Here is a 15,032-nt window from a genome sequence, read left to right as displayed (position 1 = left end):
TTCCTGCTGCTTGCACCAAAACCCTAGCCAGGCACATTTTTGCTGAGCCAGCACGTTTACCCTTCTGCTTTTTTGTCATCAAGGGGAGTTGTGTGGAATGGCACATGTTGGGATTTCATGTTTGGTTTGATGGGTTTTGTTGTTTGTTTTTTTTAATTAGATGAGACACAGCAACTTGATTGAAGCAACAGGATATGGGGGCTGGAAACTCATCTCTCCTGGGAAGCCTCATTGTCCTCTCCCACCAGTAAAATACCATTTATTCCTTTCCTAGAGTTTGGTGGAGCAACTATTTCTCCCTTCTTCCAGGTGCACATGCCACTGACATTGAATCATTCCACCTCAGAAGTGAAAAGTCAGTTGTATTTTATTGGGGAAAAAAAAAATCCAACTGGTAAAATATGCTAAGAAAAGCTGTTTTAGGGCAGCCTTATGATTTATTTTTTTTTTATATTAATGGGCCTGCTCACCCTACACCTGTGACTCCTGCAGGAATATGAACTACAGAAATAAAGCTACAAAAAGTTTATCCTTGGGTTAAAAAAAGATAAAATAGCTCCATCATGATCAGTCTGCAGAGGAAGGCATTGATGCACTGGCTCTACTTGTGCTGGCCCAGCTGCAATCTGAAAGCCATGCAAAGGTGTCAGCTTTTGCATCACCCTAGAACTGCATCTTCCAACAGGTGAAGAGCCACTGGACTGGGCCCATCTGCAAAGATTTGTTTGAATTTTCAGATTCTGCTGTCATGAAACCACTGGGATGGGGATTCATTCACTTGCTTGGAGTATCAGGCAGGAGATACTGCCCTGCAAGCTCAAGCCCAGTTCAACAGTTCACAGAATCACAGAATGGTCGGGGGGTTGGAAGGGACCTCTGGAGATCATCTAGTCCAACCCCTCTTCTAGAACAGGGTCCCCTAGAACAGATCCCGGAGGAACACATCCAGGTGGGTTTGGAATCTCTCCAGAGATGAAGACTCCATGACCTCCCTGAGCAGCTTGTTCCAGTGCTTTTACCTTTGGAGTAAAGAATCATCACAGAATCATCACAGAATCATCACAGAATCATCACAGAATGCCAGGTGGGAAGGGACATCAAGGATCACCTGCTCCCATCTTTCTAGGTACTTTTCTAGGTACTTCTGTAGCTTTCATGAGATGGCTCAGCACCCTGTCAAGCTGAGACTTAAAATTGCCCAGTGTGGGGGAATCTGCCATTTCCTTTGGGAGACTATTCCAATGTTGGACTGTCCTCATAGTGAAACATTTACCTCTTGTGTCCAATCAGAATCTCTCCAGGAGCAACTTGTGCCCGTGACCCCTTGTCTTTTCCATGGAACTCCTTGTAAAAAGGCAGACTCCATCTTCTTGGTAGCCATCCTTTAATTGCTGGAACATGGTAATAAGGTCTCCCCAAAGCCTTCTTTTCTCAAGGCTGAGCAAACCCAGTTTTCTCAGCCTCTCCTCACATGGCAGGTTCTCCAGTCCTCTGATCATCCTTGTAGCCCTTCTCTACAAGCACCAAGTAGAGCAGGATGATGACTTCCTGATCTCTGCTGGTGATGCCCTTGGTGATGCAGCCCAACATCCTGGTGGCTTTCTTTGCTGCTGCAGCACGCTGTGCACTCATGTTGAGCTGAGACCCCCAGCTCCCTTTCCACAGGGCTCCTCTCCAGCCAGGTGGATCCCATTCTGAACTGCACTCCTGGGTTATATGTTCCCAGGTGCAACACCTTACGCTTCTCCCTGTTGAACTTCATAAGGTTCCTGCTAGCCTACTCCTCCAGCCTGTCCAAATTATCCTGGAGGGTGGTTCTCCCTTCTGGAGAGAGCCTCTTCACTCATCTTGGTGTCATCAGCAAACTTCATCAGGGTGTTCTTGATCCCAACATCCAGGACACTTAGACATTAAACAGCACTGGGTCCAATATCAATCCCTGGGAGACTCCACTTGTGACCAGTTGCCAGTTTGAGGAGGAACTATCTACTTGCATCCTCTGGGTATGGTCTATCAGCCAGTTCCCCACCCACTGCACAGACCATTTTTCAAGGCTGTTAACAAGTCAGTCTCTCCAGGAGGAGGCTGTATCATAAAAGCCATATCAAAAGCCTTGGATAAGTCCAGGTAGATGATGTCCATCACTCGCCCTGCATCAACAGAGCAGGTGACTTTGTCCTAGAAGGTGATCAGGTTTGTCATGCACAATTTGCCTCTGGTAAATCCATGTTGGCTTTTCCCAGTCATGTGCTTCACTTGACCTATGACAGTCCCCAGGATGATTTGCTCCATGACCTTTCCAAGGACTGAAGTGAGACTAATGGGTCTCTTAATTACCTGGGTCCTCTTTTGAACCCTTCTTATAGATGTGGGTAACATGAACCTTCCTCCAAGTCTTCAGGAACTTAAACCTCCTGTGACCAGTTTGTAACCATTTCCCCTGGTTCTGTCACTAGACACCACTGAGAAGAGTCTGAACCCATCTCCTGACACCCCCTTTAGATACTTAAAAGCATTAATGAGATTCCCCCCTCAGCCTCCTCTTTTCTCAGCTGAACAGTCCCAGCTCTCTCAGCCTTTCCTCATAGGGCAGATGTTCCAGGTGCTTAATCACCTTAGTGGCCTGTGCTGAACTCTCTCCAGTAGTTCCTTGTTCTTCTTGAACAGGGGAGCCCAGAACTCCCCACAGTGCTACAGGTGAGGCCTCACCATTTGTTCCCTTTATTCCCTTTGCTTAAACCCTGTTTTGTACCAGGCTTCCATGTCTTTTAAATGACCATTTGTCATCAAAACACACAGCACCAGCTCTGCAGCAAACAGAGGGCAGGCACTTCTAGGATGAATGCTGCAAAGTCAAGGGAAGACTGAGAAAACTCCAACCATAGCCATAGCAGGGTCAGGATCAGTTGAGTCACACAGAATCATCACGGTTGGAAAAGACCTCTGAGATCACTGCATCCAACCATCAACCCCCACTCCCCAAATAAAAGCCCACTAGAGCATGTCCTGAAGTGCCTTATCTACTACAGTGTTTAAATACCTCCAGGGATGGTGACTCCACCACCTCCCCAGGCAACCTGACTACTCTTTCAGTAAAGAAACATATCTAGTCTAAATCTCTCCTGGTGTAAATTCAGGCCATTTCCTCTTGCCTTGGGAGAAGAGACCAACACCCACCTCCCTACAACCTCCTGTCATGGAGTTGCAGAGAACAATGAGGTTTCCCCTCAGCTTCCTCTTCTCCAAACCAGATAATCCAATTTCCCTCAGCCTCTCCTCCTAGAACTTGCTCTCCAGGCCCCTTCACCAGCTTGGTTGCCCTTCTCTGAACTTGTTCAAGCAACTCAGTGTCTTTCTTGTAGTGAGGGACCCAGAACTGAACACAGCACTCAAGGTGCAGCCTCACCAGTGCCAAGTACAGGAACCTCCTAGACATCAAGACCACATTTCCACCCCCAGCCAAATTCCTGGACCAGAGGGATGCTCCAGGGACCAGGACTCACCTGAAGAGGTTTTCTGCCCCTGCTCTCATCCTCATCTCCTTGTTGATCTGCTGGTTGATCCGTGCCCGGCGATGCTGCAGTTTGCTGCGCTGGGTCTGGGCAAAGGGGTCACAGCCCTGCTGGGAGAGAGGGGAAGAGTGTCACCAAAAAAAGCCACCATTTGAGAATAAAAAGGTCACTTTTCAGGGCCTGGCTGTGTACTTGAAAGAAAAGTTTGATTTTTCTCATACCACATGTTGCTTACTTCAATTTGTTTTCTAAACTATTGAGAAAAGGATAAAAAAGAGCAGCTATTCACAAATGCAACTGTGAAGGGATTGAGGAATCAAGCTTCCCCTTCCCAGGGTCTCACCATCCAGACACAGGACAAGACTCAGGGGGCTGCAGATGAGCTCAATATAACCCTCAAGCTTGGAAACAGATGTTATCCTCCACCTATAAGTGCTCCCATCTCCTGCTGACTAGAGGGGATCAAGCTCAGGCAGCAAGTCAAGAGTTCATGGGGGTGGAGAAAGGAGTTGCATAAAGCAGTAAATTAGTTCCATCCTTCCTTGGCTTTGGCTGGGACTTTCTGCAGACAGGGAACCATGTTTAATCTCAGACTTCAGGAAATAACAGACAGCAATATCCCCTCTGTCTCATGGGGGCAAGAGGTTGTTACAGGATGCCCCAAGCAGAGAAGCTGCCATGAGCAGGGTCTCTGACTCCAGGGTCACAAAGGCTCTGCCCAAGCAGAGCTGATTTCCATTGTGCACAGACATTCAGATGGATGAAATGAACCTCAAAAAGACCCCTGGATAAAAAAACCCACCCAGTTAGGGAGGGAACAAGGCTGGGAAGTTTAAGACAATGGAGACCTCTAAGCCTGCTTTTCATACACCAGTGCAGAGTATGAGAAGATCACTCCAAGAATATATTAAGGCCCACTGTAGCACTAAAAGAAACTACACAAAGCCACCATTTCACCCTCTTGCTTCCCTTAGAAAACTTCAGTTTATTGTGCACATCAATCTCACCCTGATCCCCACTGCTTTCCCTCCACCAGTGCTGGTGGAGCCTTTTGCCTCCACATCAGGAAGGGATTTTGCCACCCAAAAGACCCTACAGAACTCCAAAAATACCAACTCACTTCTAACAAGTTATTTGATTTTTCTGGGAAAGTAGAAAAAGGGAAAAAAAAAACCACAACAAAATAAATCCATGCTCAAAAAAGTATGAGACTGACTTGGAATAGTAAGTAAAGAATGGAAAATTTTCCATTTTCATGCACTTCAGCTTCCTGAAAATTAATTTATTATATTTGACATCCACTAAGTGGTGCCCCCTTTAAAAAGGGCCTGGGATTAACATTGACATTTTCATTTAATGGAACAATTTGAGCTCCTAATTGATACATTGGAGACTGAAGAATCAGAGTCATCCCATCTGGACCATAAATCTGCAGTAATTTGCAGTAATCCATTAATTTGTTGAAATTACTGAAGGAACAAGCTGGATGCAGGAGGTCCTGATTATCCTAGAAAAGCAATTAAGTTGATCATGAAGGAAAACACCCCAGCTGCTGCAAAATTTTTGGATCTGAAGCAAATACAGGAGAAGCTGAACCAGAAACTGTCATTTCTGGATTTGTCCTGGGGAACCCACTTGTCCTGCACACAGTTGGCTCCCCAGGAAGAAATCCATGAATTTGAAGAGAAAAAAAAAAGATGGGTAATCCCACACCATGGAGATCAACAAGAGGCCATGGCAGGTTTTCTCCAGCAAGAAGGAGCTGGGTCATCACTGAACACAGCCCTTGAAGGAAAACCCAACTCAACCATGCAGGTGTTACTCAAATTCAAGCACCCAGAGACTCCCAAATCAAAGGAGAGAGCACCAGACCCTTGTCTAGAAAGCAGCTGCTCATGCAGATGTAGTCCAAGATATTGCACAAGTATTTATTTTATTCATTAAAGGCTGATTACAAACATTAGGCCTCCAATGATGTCTCTTCATACAGTGCAAGACATGAAGGTATATATGGAAGCTACAGCTTAAGGGAAGGAAAAGGGGCTGCAAAGAGAAGATGGTGTTCATTAATATATCAACAGCACCTCAGGTTTATAAATGAGACCCTGTCAGGTCCAGGGACACACAAGTCAAATGTGTATGCAAATATATCCAAATACATGCAAGTGAGTAGGATCTAGGTCCCCTATCTCTGCCTCCAGAGCCATAAAAAAATCCATCCAAAGCTCAACAGTCCCAGTAAAAAACTGTTGGAGGTGGAAAGCACTTCTTCTCTGCCTCCAGCTCTTTCTACAGGAGCTTTCATCACCTTTCAGATCTCACCACTTCTTGCAAAGGTTTGCTTGAAAGCTGACAGAGGTGTTTCAGATTTTTTTTCAGAGGTGAAGAGCAACAAAGATGACCTGAACACATGGGCAGGAGGCCAGAGGAACTGCAGGTGTGAGATGACTGAAGAAGCACAAGTGGAAGGACTACCCAAAACCAGAGAATGTCCATGAACACATCCTTATCTAGAGGCAAGGAAAGCAGAAACTAAGTAAGAAAAGAAGTGAGATGCAAAGTGGCACAAGAAGACATTATGGTGGCTCTACAAGACATTAAAAAAACAGTGTTAAAACCTCTTCACTGCAAAAAGCAATTAAGGGGTTTAGCTAATTGACTTGGCAGCTCCCCAGTTCTCCCATGCCTGGCTTGAGACAACACCAAGGGCCAAAATCTGAGTGGCTACAGTGCCAAACCTGATAACCAAGACCCCTCTCAAGTGTGCAAATGAGCAGCATTGATACTTGATAATCACTTCAGCTTTCTACAAGAGCACAAAGGAGCTGCCCCACAGGGAGACCTGCAAACCCTCATCTGCTGGGGACAAAATATGGTTCAACAACAACCAGGACATCACAGCATTTAGATCTGTTTAGACTTGGAGAAGCAGGTGCTGAGCTCTTATCCCTCCAAACCAGAGAAAGGATGCATGGGTAGACTTCAAAGCTGTTCCAAGGGAGATTCAGACTGGACATGAGGAAGCATCTCTTTACCAAGAGGGTGATCAAACACTGAAATAGGCTTCCCTAGAGAGGTGGTCAATGCTTCAAGCCTGCCAGTGTTGAAGAGCCATTTGGAACATGCCCTTAACAACATGCTTTCATTTTTGGTCAGCCCTGAGTTGGTCATGCAGTTGGAGTGGATGATGTTTGTAGATCTCTCCCAACTAAATTCTGTTCTATTCTAACTTCAAGAGACACTAAGTCATTTGAAGACCTGCAGGAGTTTCTTTTTCCACTCCATCTGAACACCAGCTGTCTTTGCAATCTGATTTAATGAGATAGTTATCAATTCCCATCCAGGCTCCTAAGCCAACAGCAAAAAGGTACTGGAAAGTCAGGTAGTGGAGCATCTGATGTAACAGCAAAGCCTTGTGAAGATGTCAAGTCAGGATCAAGAGACTCAATGCCCTTAAGGGCTTCATGTGATCTCCCCACACCTTGCTTTCCTCCTCACCCTTTATGAAGTTGGGTAACTGCAATAACCCATGGGACTGCAGCACATCAAGAGGATGATGATCAAGATGATCCTCCATTGGTCCCAAAGCATCATCCGTGGCTGACATGGACCTATATAAGCATTATGTCAAGGCCACCATGAGGAATGACCAAGCCTAGTCTGCAACTGCTCTGGGAGCCTTGCAGAAATATTATTTCACAAATACTGGACTAAGAAGGAATTTCAGCTACAGAATAAGATGTGTTCAAGGCCAGGATGGACTGAGCTTGGAGCAACCTGGTCTCACAGAATTGTAATGATTGGAAATGGCCTCTGAGATCACAGAGTCCAACCATCAACAGAAAAAAACCCCAAAACAAACACACACAACCAACCACACACACTCCAAAGAACACCCACAAGAAACCCTACATCCTCAGCCTCTAGATCATTCCCTGAAGTGCATCTGAAGAAACAGCTACATATTTCTTGATTACCTCCAAGGGTGACATTAACTCAATCACTGGAAGGTGTCCCTGCCCGTGCAGGGGGGTTGGAACCAGAAGGTCTTTAAGATCCCTTCCAACTCAAACCATTTTATTATACACATGAAAGGAAACACCAGCAGAAGCAAGAATTTCAATATTAAATCTAAAGATAGATAGGGGAGATAGTGAAGAGGAGAACATGCCCATCCTCCAGCAGCTTACATCCAAAGGAACCCAAAGCTTCACCTGTGCCTGTACTTTTCAAGTCATAACCCAAAGCTAAAAACTACAGCACAGGACTTCCAATTAGTGACAGATTTGAGCAGGACTTAAGGGGGGCATAGAGGAAAAAAAAAACACCACCAAAACCCACTCTTAGGTTATAAAAGTGATTTTCCTTGTTTACTTCGTCTTTGTGCAAGCTCCTTTAAGGTCAGAAAAATGATGTGTAACTTCATCCAGCCTCTCAGCCTTTGAGGTGCACCTAGAGACATCAACAGAAGAGTAAAGTTTTGTGCTTAAGAAGGAGCCAGGTTGAACGTGAGTGGGTGGGGTTTTTTTCCCTTTGTAGTTTGAAGCTTCTACAAAGGAGAAGTGAGCACATAACTCTTCTAGTAAGAGGCCATAAAGGGTGTAGCAGCCAGGGAATGGCACAGCCTGTATGTACACAGAGTACAGTGTATGCTAAGCTGTGAAAATGAATGAGGTGTGGGTCATGAAGTTGTGTCCAGCTCTGAAGTTCATTGCCTCTGGCAAAGCAGGATTAGAGGCAGTATTATTGTAACAAGGCTCAATGTGATGCTCAGAACACATCTGCCAAATGACATTGTGTTCAACCCTCGGCCTGGAAAGATGACAGGGTTACAGAAAGCACTCAGCCAATGCCTCCATGAGAGAAAAGGGAAGAGGTTAGAAGATCCCTTCCAGAGGAGGCCAAGACAAACACATTCCCTTTGAGGGATGTCAAGGTTGCTGCCAACTCAAACCCTATCTTTGCAGGGAACATATACAATGATGTAATGGTGTTGGTAACTCCCCAGCACCTCTTCCACCTCAAGAACACCCATCTGGGGTGTTAAATAGGGCAATTATGTGGTTAGGGTTCCCTCTACAAGCAAGTCCTTAGGGCATGTTTGTTCAGAGATGATCACCCAGTGTACTTTGCACTTCACATCTCCAGTAAGCACAAGGAGATGAAGTTTCTGATATGTCTGGGGTGACGAGGCACACTCAGAGCATTATTTCTGACCCCAGTGACAAAACAAGGTCACCAACCCCCAGCTTTCTCAGGACTAATGAAATACAAACTTTATCACCTGTAGGAAGAGGTGGATGCCAGGAAGTCCAAAGGGCAAAGCCACACACAAAGGGACTAATTTCTGCTTTCATTTCTGCTAGAAGAACAGCTCAGTCTCTGGAAGCAACTGAGCAAAAGCAAAACTGAAGCATATGAAGAGATCAAAGGACAACTGTGAGCTGTCAGCTTGCAGCTGCCTTTCAGTACCCCAAGGGCACCTACAAAAAAGCTCAGTAGGGACTTCTTACAAGGGCATCTAGTAATAAAATGAGGGGTAATGGCTTTAAACTGGAAGAGGGGAGATTTATATATATATGGAAGAAATTCTTTCCTGTGAGGGTGGTGAGACACTGGCACTGGCTGCCCATGGAAATTGTGGCTGCCCCATCTCTGGAAGTGCTCCAGGCCAGGCTGGATGGAGCTTGGAGCAACCTGGTCTAGTGGGAGGTGTCCCTGCCCATGCAACGGAGATGGAACCAGACGATTTTTAAGGTCCCTTCCAACCCAAATCATTCCAGGATTCTGTGTGTAGCTGTGACTTGACTCACAGCCCCAGTGAGTATTGCTGCAAGATGTCCTAGCTACCTGCAGAGCTTGACTGGATAATGCATGGTGCTCCACAGCCCACCTGCCAAAGCACAGACCAAGCTGTGCCAACTCCAAGACTGGCTTTAGCCACAAAACAGTCACCACCAAGTTTATTGCCATGTAAAGCAGCTGGAGTACCCACAGAACAGCAGGAGAAACTAAAGAAGATGAATTTGCATGATGACCCGGGACATCCATAACACAACAGTGGTGAGTTGAGTTGTCACCTAGTGCTGACCTAGGCTGTACAGCCAGACCCACCACCAGGCAGACAACCTTCCCATGTTTAAGGACAGGGAAGTTCAAAGAGAAAGCTGCAAGCTGAGCAGGGACCAGCCAGTCCTCTATCCCTGCCATGTGGGTACAGAGACCCTTGGTGCCAGGCAGTGAAACATCTAAGGGCTGAGCTGCTGCTTCAGGGAAGTCAAGCATTTTCCCTCCCAACACCTCCTTTCTTTTTCATCGAGGGAATGACCTGGTTTGATGGAAATCGAAGATTTGTCTTTAAGTTCATGCACTACACTGCAGTGCTGATTCCCCACGTCAGACAACACATGCCTGGATCTGCTCTCACCTCACAGAGTGATGTAGCTGACATCAGACAATCAGAGCTCAGGGACATCACTGAGGACTGAGAGTGGGATTAGCCCCATCTCACCTTCCACTGCTCAGACCAGCTCATTGATTCTATGGTATCATGAATATGTTAAGCATGGCCCAAACTGAATTTAACAAAGGGACTAATGATATTCATCTGCCACATGCCCTGAAGCCTCAGCTGCCTTTAGCATTATCTCAGGATGCTGCTTATGTTTCTTAAGGCCTTAGGAGTGTTTTAATTTTATAGTTTATCCCTCCCAGGGAACAGACAGTTTATTGCTTTTAAGGAAGGGAGTCAAAAGGCATCAAAAGTGTTACTATTTAACCCTTCTCCAGGGAAGGAAGAGGATATGTTTCAGCTCTTCTGTTGGACAACCCGTTGGGATTTCACTCCTTTGACCTTTCCAGGGCTGCCTTGTCCCTCCCCACACCAACCAGCTGCTGAGCTTGGTTGCTCAGGGCATAACTACACCTTCAGACAAGAAAGAGGGAGTTCTGCTGCAGCCTGGCTCCCCATGACTTACCCCCTTTTACCTTTTTCTACATGGGCAGTTCCCCCCAAAGCTAACCCAGGTGCTTCTACACAGACAGATCTGGCCATCAGAATAAAATAATATAGAAACCTATAAAGGCAAAGCCAAGCAAGGCTATGAAACACACTGGAGATATCTCAGTTTGACACCAGATAACCACAAGTGCTGTGCTCCAGAGAGAGTCATGGCAACCTTTGGACATCACAGAATCACCAAGGCTGGAAAAGACCTTTCACCAAGTCCAGCCTATGACCAACACCACCACATCTCCAGACCATGGCACTAAGTGCCACCTCCAGCCTTTCCTTGGACATCTCCAGGGATGATGCCTCCACCACTTCCCTGGAAAGTCCATCCCAATGTCTGATCACCCTCTCCATCAGGAAGTGCTTCCTGATATCCAACCTAAACCTCCCCTGGAGCAGCTTCAGGCCAGGCCCTCTTGTCTTGTTGCTGATTGCCTGGAAAAAGAGCCCAGCCCCACCTGACCACAACCTCCCTTCAGGCAGTTGTAGAGAGTGAGAAGGTTCCCCCCCCCACCCCCTAGTCTCCTCTTCTCCAGGCTAAACAACCCCAGCTCCCTATAAGACTTTCCCTCTAGTCCTTTCTGCAGCCCAGTTGCTCTTCTCTGGACCTGCTCCAGCACCTTGATATCATGAATCATCTCATCTATAAACTGTCCTCTCATCCAGAGGGGGAACTCCATTCCCAGGCAACACCAAAGCTATGCCAGATTGGGTTTGTTACTAACCTAAAGGTCCCCACTCTTCAGAGTTCTCTGCTTACTGAGTCCTGGGTGGTGAGCTCCTACAGCCTTCACAACCACCAAGTGAGAGACCAACCAACCCTTCCAGCACGACCAGTCTATGCTCTTGATGCAAATCAAGAAGACAGCATGTGAAGGAGCACGAGGTGCTAAAGGAGAAGGAAACCAGAAAACTTATGCCCAGGAAGCTTTCAACACCAGCAGAGATGGTGCATGAAGAACCAAAGATCAGTGCTTGGGAAGGTCAAACACCAATCATGTGTAATTCAGGCAGATGTGGGCAACTCCATGAGAGCTGCTCAAGTTCAAGCCTTATTTGCTCTCCACTAATTAATCCATCTTACATGAAGACACACCCCAGAGTATCAATATTTGTTCTGTAGTAAAAGCTAGAGCAGAAGCAAGGAACAGCCAAAGATGACAACCATTTCTGCAGCCTTAGGAAGCACTGACACACAAACTACCTCTGTCATTAACAGAGTTACCCTTGATCCATGACACCAACCCTGAGTACCAAGGGTCTCCATCCAGAACCTCAACCCTGAAGGTTTCACCCAGAAATTGCCTACAACATCTCCCAGGCAGGTATTTTCACCCACTCTCAGGAGCAATAATATTTCCTAATATAGTTTTTAACCCCCCCCAAAAAAAACCAAGGGTCTCCATCCAGAACCTCAACCCTGCAGGTTTCACCCAGAAATTGCCTACATCTCCCAGGCAGGTACTTATTTTCACCCACTCTCAGGAGCAAGAATATTTCCTAATATTGTTTTTATCCCCCCCCAAAAAAACCAGAAGATGTTTCCAAGTGCACAGATGATCCAGCAGTTGGAAAACTTGCTGTAGAAATAGGGAAACTGAAGCTCTAAGCTTTCAACACTGATTTTATTTCCAGAACCACACTGGTCTAACAGATATTTTGAGAAGAGTCAAAGCTGTTGAGTGTCATTATTTCTCTTTGCAAGACATGAGGTTTTGAGACAGGCCAGCACTGACCAAGTGACCCTGGTTTAGCCCATGAACTAGAGAACAAAACAAAAGCTAGGGAACCAGTCTGCACACAAAAGCAGGCTTCAAAATTCTCTTTTTTTAAAAAACCATAAAAATATTAACAATAATTGCCATCTCCTGGCCAAGAGCATTTCATAAACTTACATGGGTTATTACTACAAGGCAACCAGTAGGTCACAACTAATATTTCTGCTCCCTGAACATTTATTTATGTATAAAAAGTTCCTGTCATGAAACTAATCTCATGAAGCACTCCAGCTGAAAGCTGTTTTTCTGTGGGAGACATTACCAGCTAAAACCTCTAAAACCTTTTATTGAGAGTATGGTTACATCACACAGCCTTTTAACAAATGAGTGGAGGATTAAGGTTTTAAATTTCCCAGCAAAGTGCCCTCACTGCTGGGTAATGAACACAGCAAGAGGAAGGAAAAATAAGATGAGGGGGTAAAACCAAAAAATACAGGGAATTAGGGTTTTTTTAACAGCAAAACCTGCCTGTAGAATTTGAATTTTAGGAGAGGGAAACTGCTCTGGGGAGCTGGGGGAAGCACAGGGCATGATGAGAGCCAGGGCAGGGTGCCAGCAGGAAACAGATGTATTAAATCTTCAGCCCCAGTACAAGAACCTTGGCAAAGCAAAACAAAAAAAATCTCCATCACAGCAGTGCTGAGGGTCCCCTGCAAGGCAGCACACATGCAGTGACCCCAACCACAGCCCCTGATAGGGTCAGGGTGAAAACAACACCTAGAAGGGGCTATTATTGATAGGGGTTTTTTTCTGAATAAAAGCTAATACCATGGATAGGAGATCTCTCAGGAGTTTTATTTCTTCAATTAAAAAACAATAATGTTATGACAGATGCTGCTTAACCCCTGCCAGTTTTTCCCTCCCCCCTAAAGCTTTGCAACATTTTCCTATTTTGTTCTCCTCTGTGCTACCATCCAACAGATCCAAACAGGGCAAACTGATGACAAGGGAAATGGTGTCTGTGTGCAGAAAAAAAAAATAGGGGGGAAAATAAACTATCTCCTGCTAATCTTCCAAGCAGCAGCACCTGCTCTTTAGCCAAGGCCCTGGGTAAACTCCAACCTGGTTTAAGGTTGCAACCTCTTTAGCTGCAGTCAGAGAGGCCAGGCTCAAGTGACTCAAGATCAGATTGTTCCTTGTTCAGCCAAGGTGGAGACCTCAACCCTCACTCTGGAAAAAAAAAAATTAAGCACCTCTAGAGCCTGGTTAAGTTTTGCTTTTTTCCTTGTTGGGTTTGGTGGTTTTTTTTGGAGTGATTTTTTAGTTTCTTTTTTTGCCAAAGAGCTGCAGAAACACAGCTCTCTGCTGGAGAACAAGTTTTGAAAATTAGAAACTTGCCAGAAGAGATCAGATTACAGGGTGAATTCACTGCAGGTTTCTAAAGCTGCCTGCCTGTGGCCAGACCTAACGGTAGACACACTAAAACAGTCCCAAAAATTCGTGTTTACCCATCTTTTGTTTTTTTTTCTTTCACAAAAATTGTATTCTCTAAATCTCTAAAACGTCCTCAACCCCAGGAATACTCATTGATTTCCAAGGGATGGTGGGGAAAGTCAAGCAGCAGGGTCCATGGCAACCTAAGGACAATCCTCATTGGTTTCACTTCATTGTTACTAATTAAACAAGTGATTGCCATGGAGTTATCAGCCCCATCTCACACTCATAGTCAGGCTGCCTTGGCACCAGCTTTCCTTGTGGGCAGCTGCTGGGGGTGAAGCTTGCTGGTGAGGAACACCCTGCTCTGATAGCTCTGACAGTGAGGGAGGACAGGCAGGACCACCTTCCTAGGGGCAGCAAGGAGAAAAAGCCTAAACACAGGAGAATTTGGTTAAGAGGAGTCTCTGAGAAGATTGCAGATAGAGCCAGTGGAAGAAGGTGTGATAAAGGAGTGGAGTTTAAGAGATGAAGTATGAGACAGTTGTGTAGGGCAGCCTAGAGATGCTGCTGGACCCATTTCTACCCCACATCACACACCAAACCCTTCCCCATCCAGCCCCTTGGCGTGTCCTGACTTCCCCAGCACAACCTGATGGCCAGGATGGACCTGCACTCCAGCCCACAACCTGCAGTGTCCATGGGGACCCCCAACCCCTGGATCAGACAGTGGTATAGCCAGCAGGGTGCTTTGCCATCCTGCCCCCTCCCAGCCCAGTACCCCATCACCCTGCCTCACCTTTCGGGTGCTGCTGCTCTTCAGGGCTTGCAGGAAGACAAAGCCAGTGTCCCCCTCCCTGCTGCCAGCCAGGCTCTCCTCCTCCTCAGGGGGCATCATCTCCAGGGGTGCAGCATCCACAGGTTGAAGGGGGTGGCCCCACAGCGAGGGGCTCCCACTTGGAGGCTCTTGGGGCTCAGCGTCCCCTCCTTGGACTCCTTGTCCTCCTGGTCTGGCCCCAGGCTGTGCCAGCCCCCCCAGGGGCTTCAGGACCCAACCCTGGCCTTCGTGGGGGTTGAAACCCCCACCAGCTCCTTCCCCCTGACTCTGCAAAGCCCCCACGCACCTCCCCTCAGGCTGGACACAAGCCCACGGCCACTTTCTCCCTCGCAGGGCTACCTGAGATGGGGCAGAACTTCCCCCCAAGTAAGAGAGAGAGAGAGAAATAAAAGCCCAGAGAGCCCCTTGCAGAGACACCCCAACCACACAAACCCTCAGGACCCCCTTGAAGAGGTGCCCGAACCTCACAGACCCCCCCCCCCACGAGCTACCCCCCACGGGGGCGGGGGCAAAACCCG

At 46.6% G+C, this 15,032-nt stretch overlaps 1 protein-coding gene across 1 annotated transcript in view; it reads right to left on the bottom strand.

The window, feature by feature from the left end:
• Positions 1 to 14,571, bottom strand: part of RHPN1 (rhophilin, Rho GTPase binding protein 1) — a 33,928-nt gene extending 19,357 nt beyond the window's left edge. Inside the window, exons 1-2 of the mRNA XM_010008142.1 lie at positions 14,476 to 14,571; positions 3,504 to 3,619 (exon numbers count right to left, since the gene is read on the bottom strand). Coding sequence (XP_010006444.1) covers positions 3,504 to 3,619; positions 14,476 to 14,571 — 212 coding nt within the window. The remainder of the gene's footprint in view (positions 1 to 3,503; positions 3,620 to 14,475) is intronic.
• Positions 14,572 to 15,032: the final 461 nt, after the last annotated feature.

The sequence above is a fragment of the Chaetura pelagica genome, unplaced genomic scaffold, assembly GCF_000747805.2.
Source record: "Chaetura pelagica isolate M959 unplaced genomic scaffold, ChaPel_1.0 scaffold292, whole genome shotgun sequence".
NCBI classification, from domain to species: Eukaryota; Metazoa; Chordata; class Aves; order Apodiformes; family Apodidae; genus Chaetura; species Chaetura pelagica.
The sequence above is the reverse complement of the archived record's forward strand: the minus strand, read 5'-3'. Positions and strand labels throughout refer to the sequence as shown.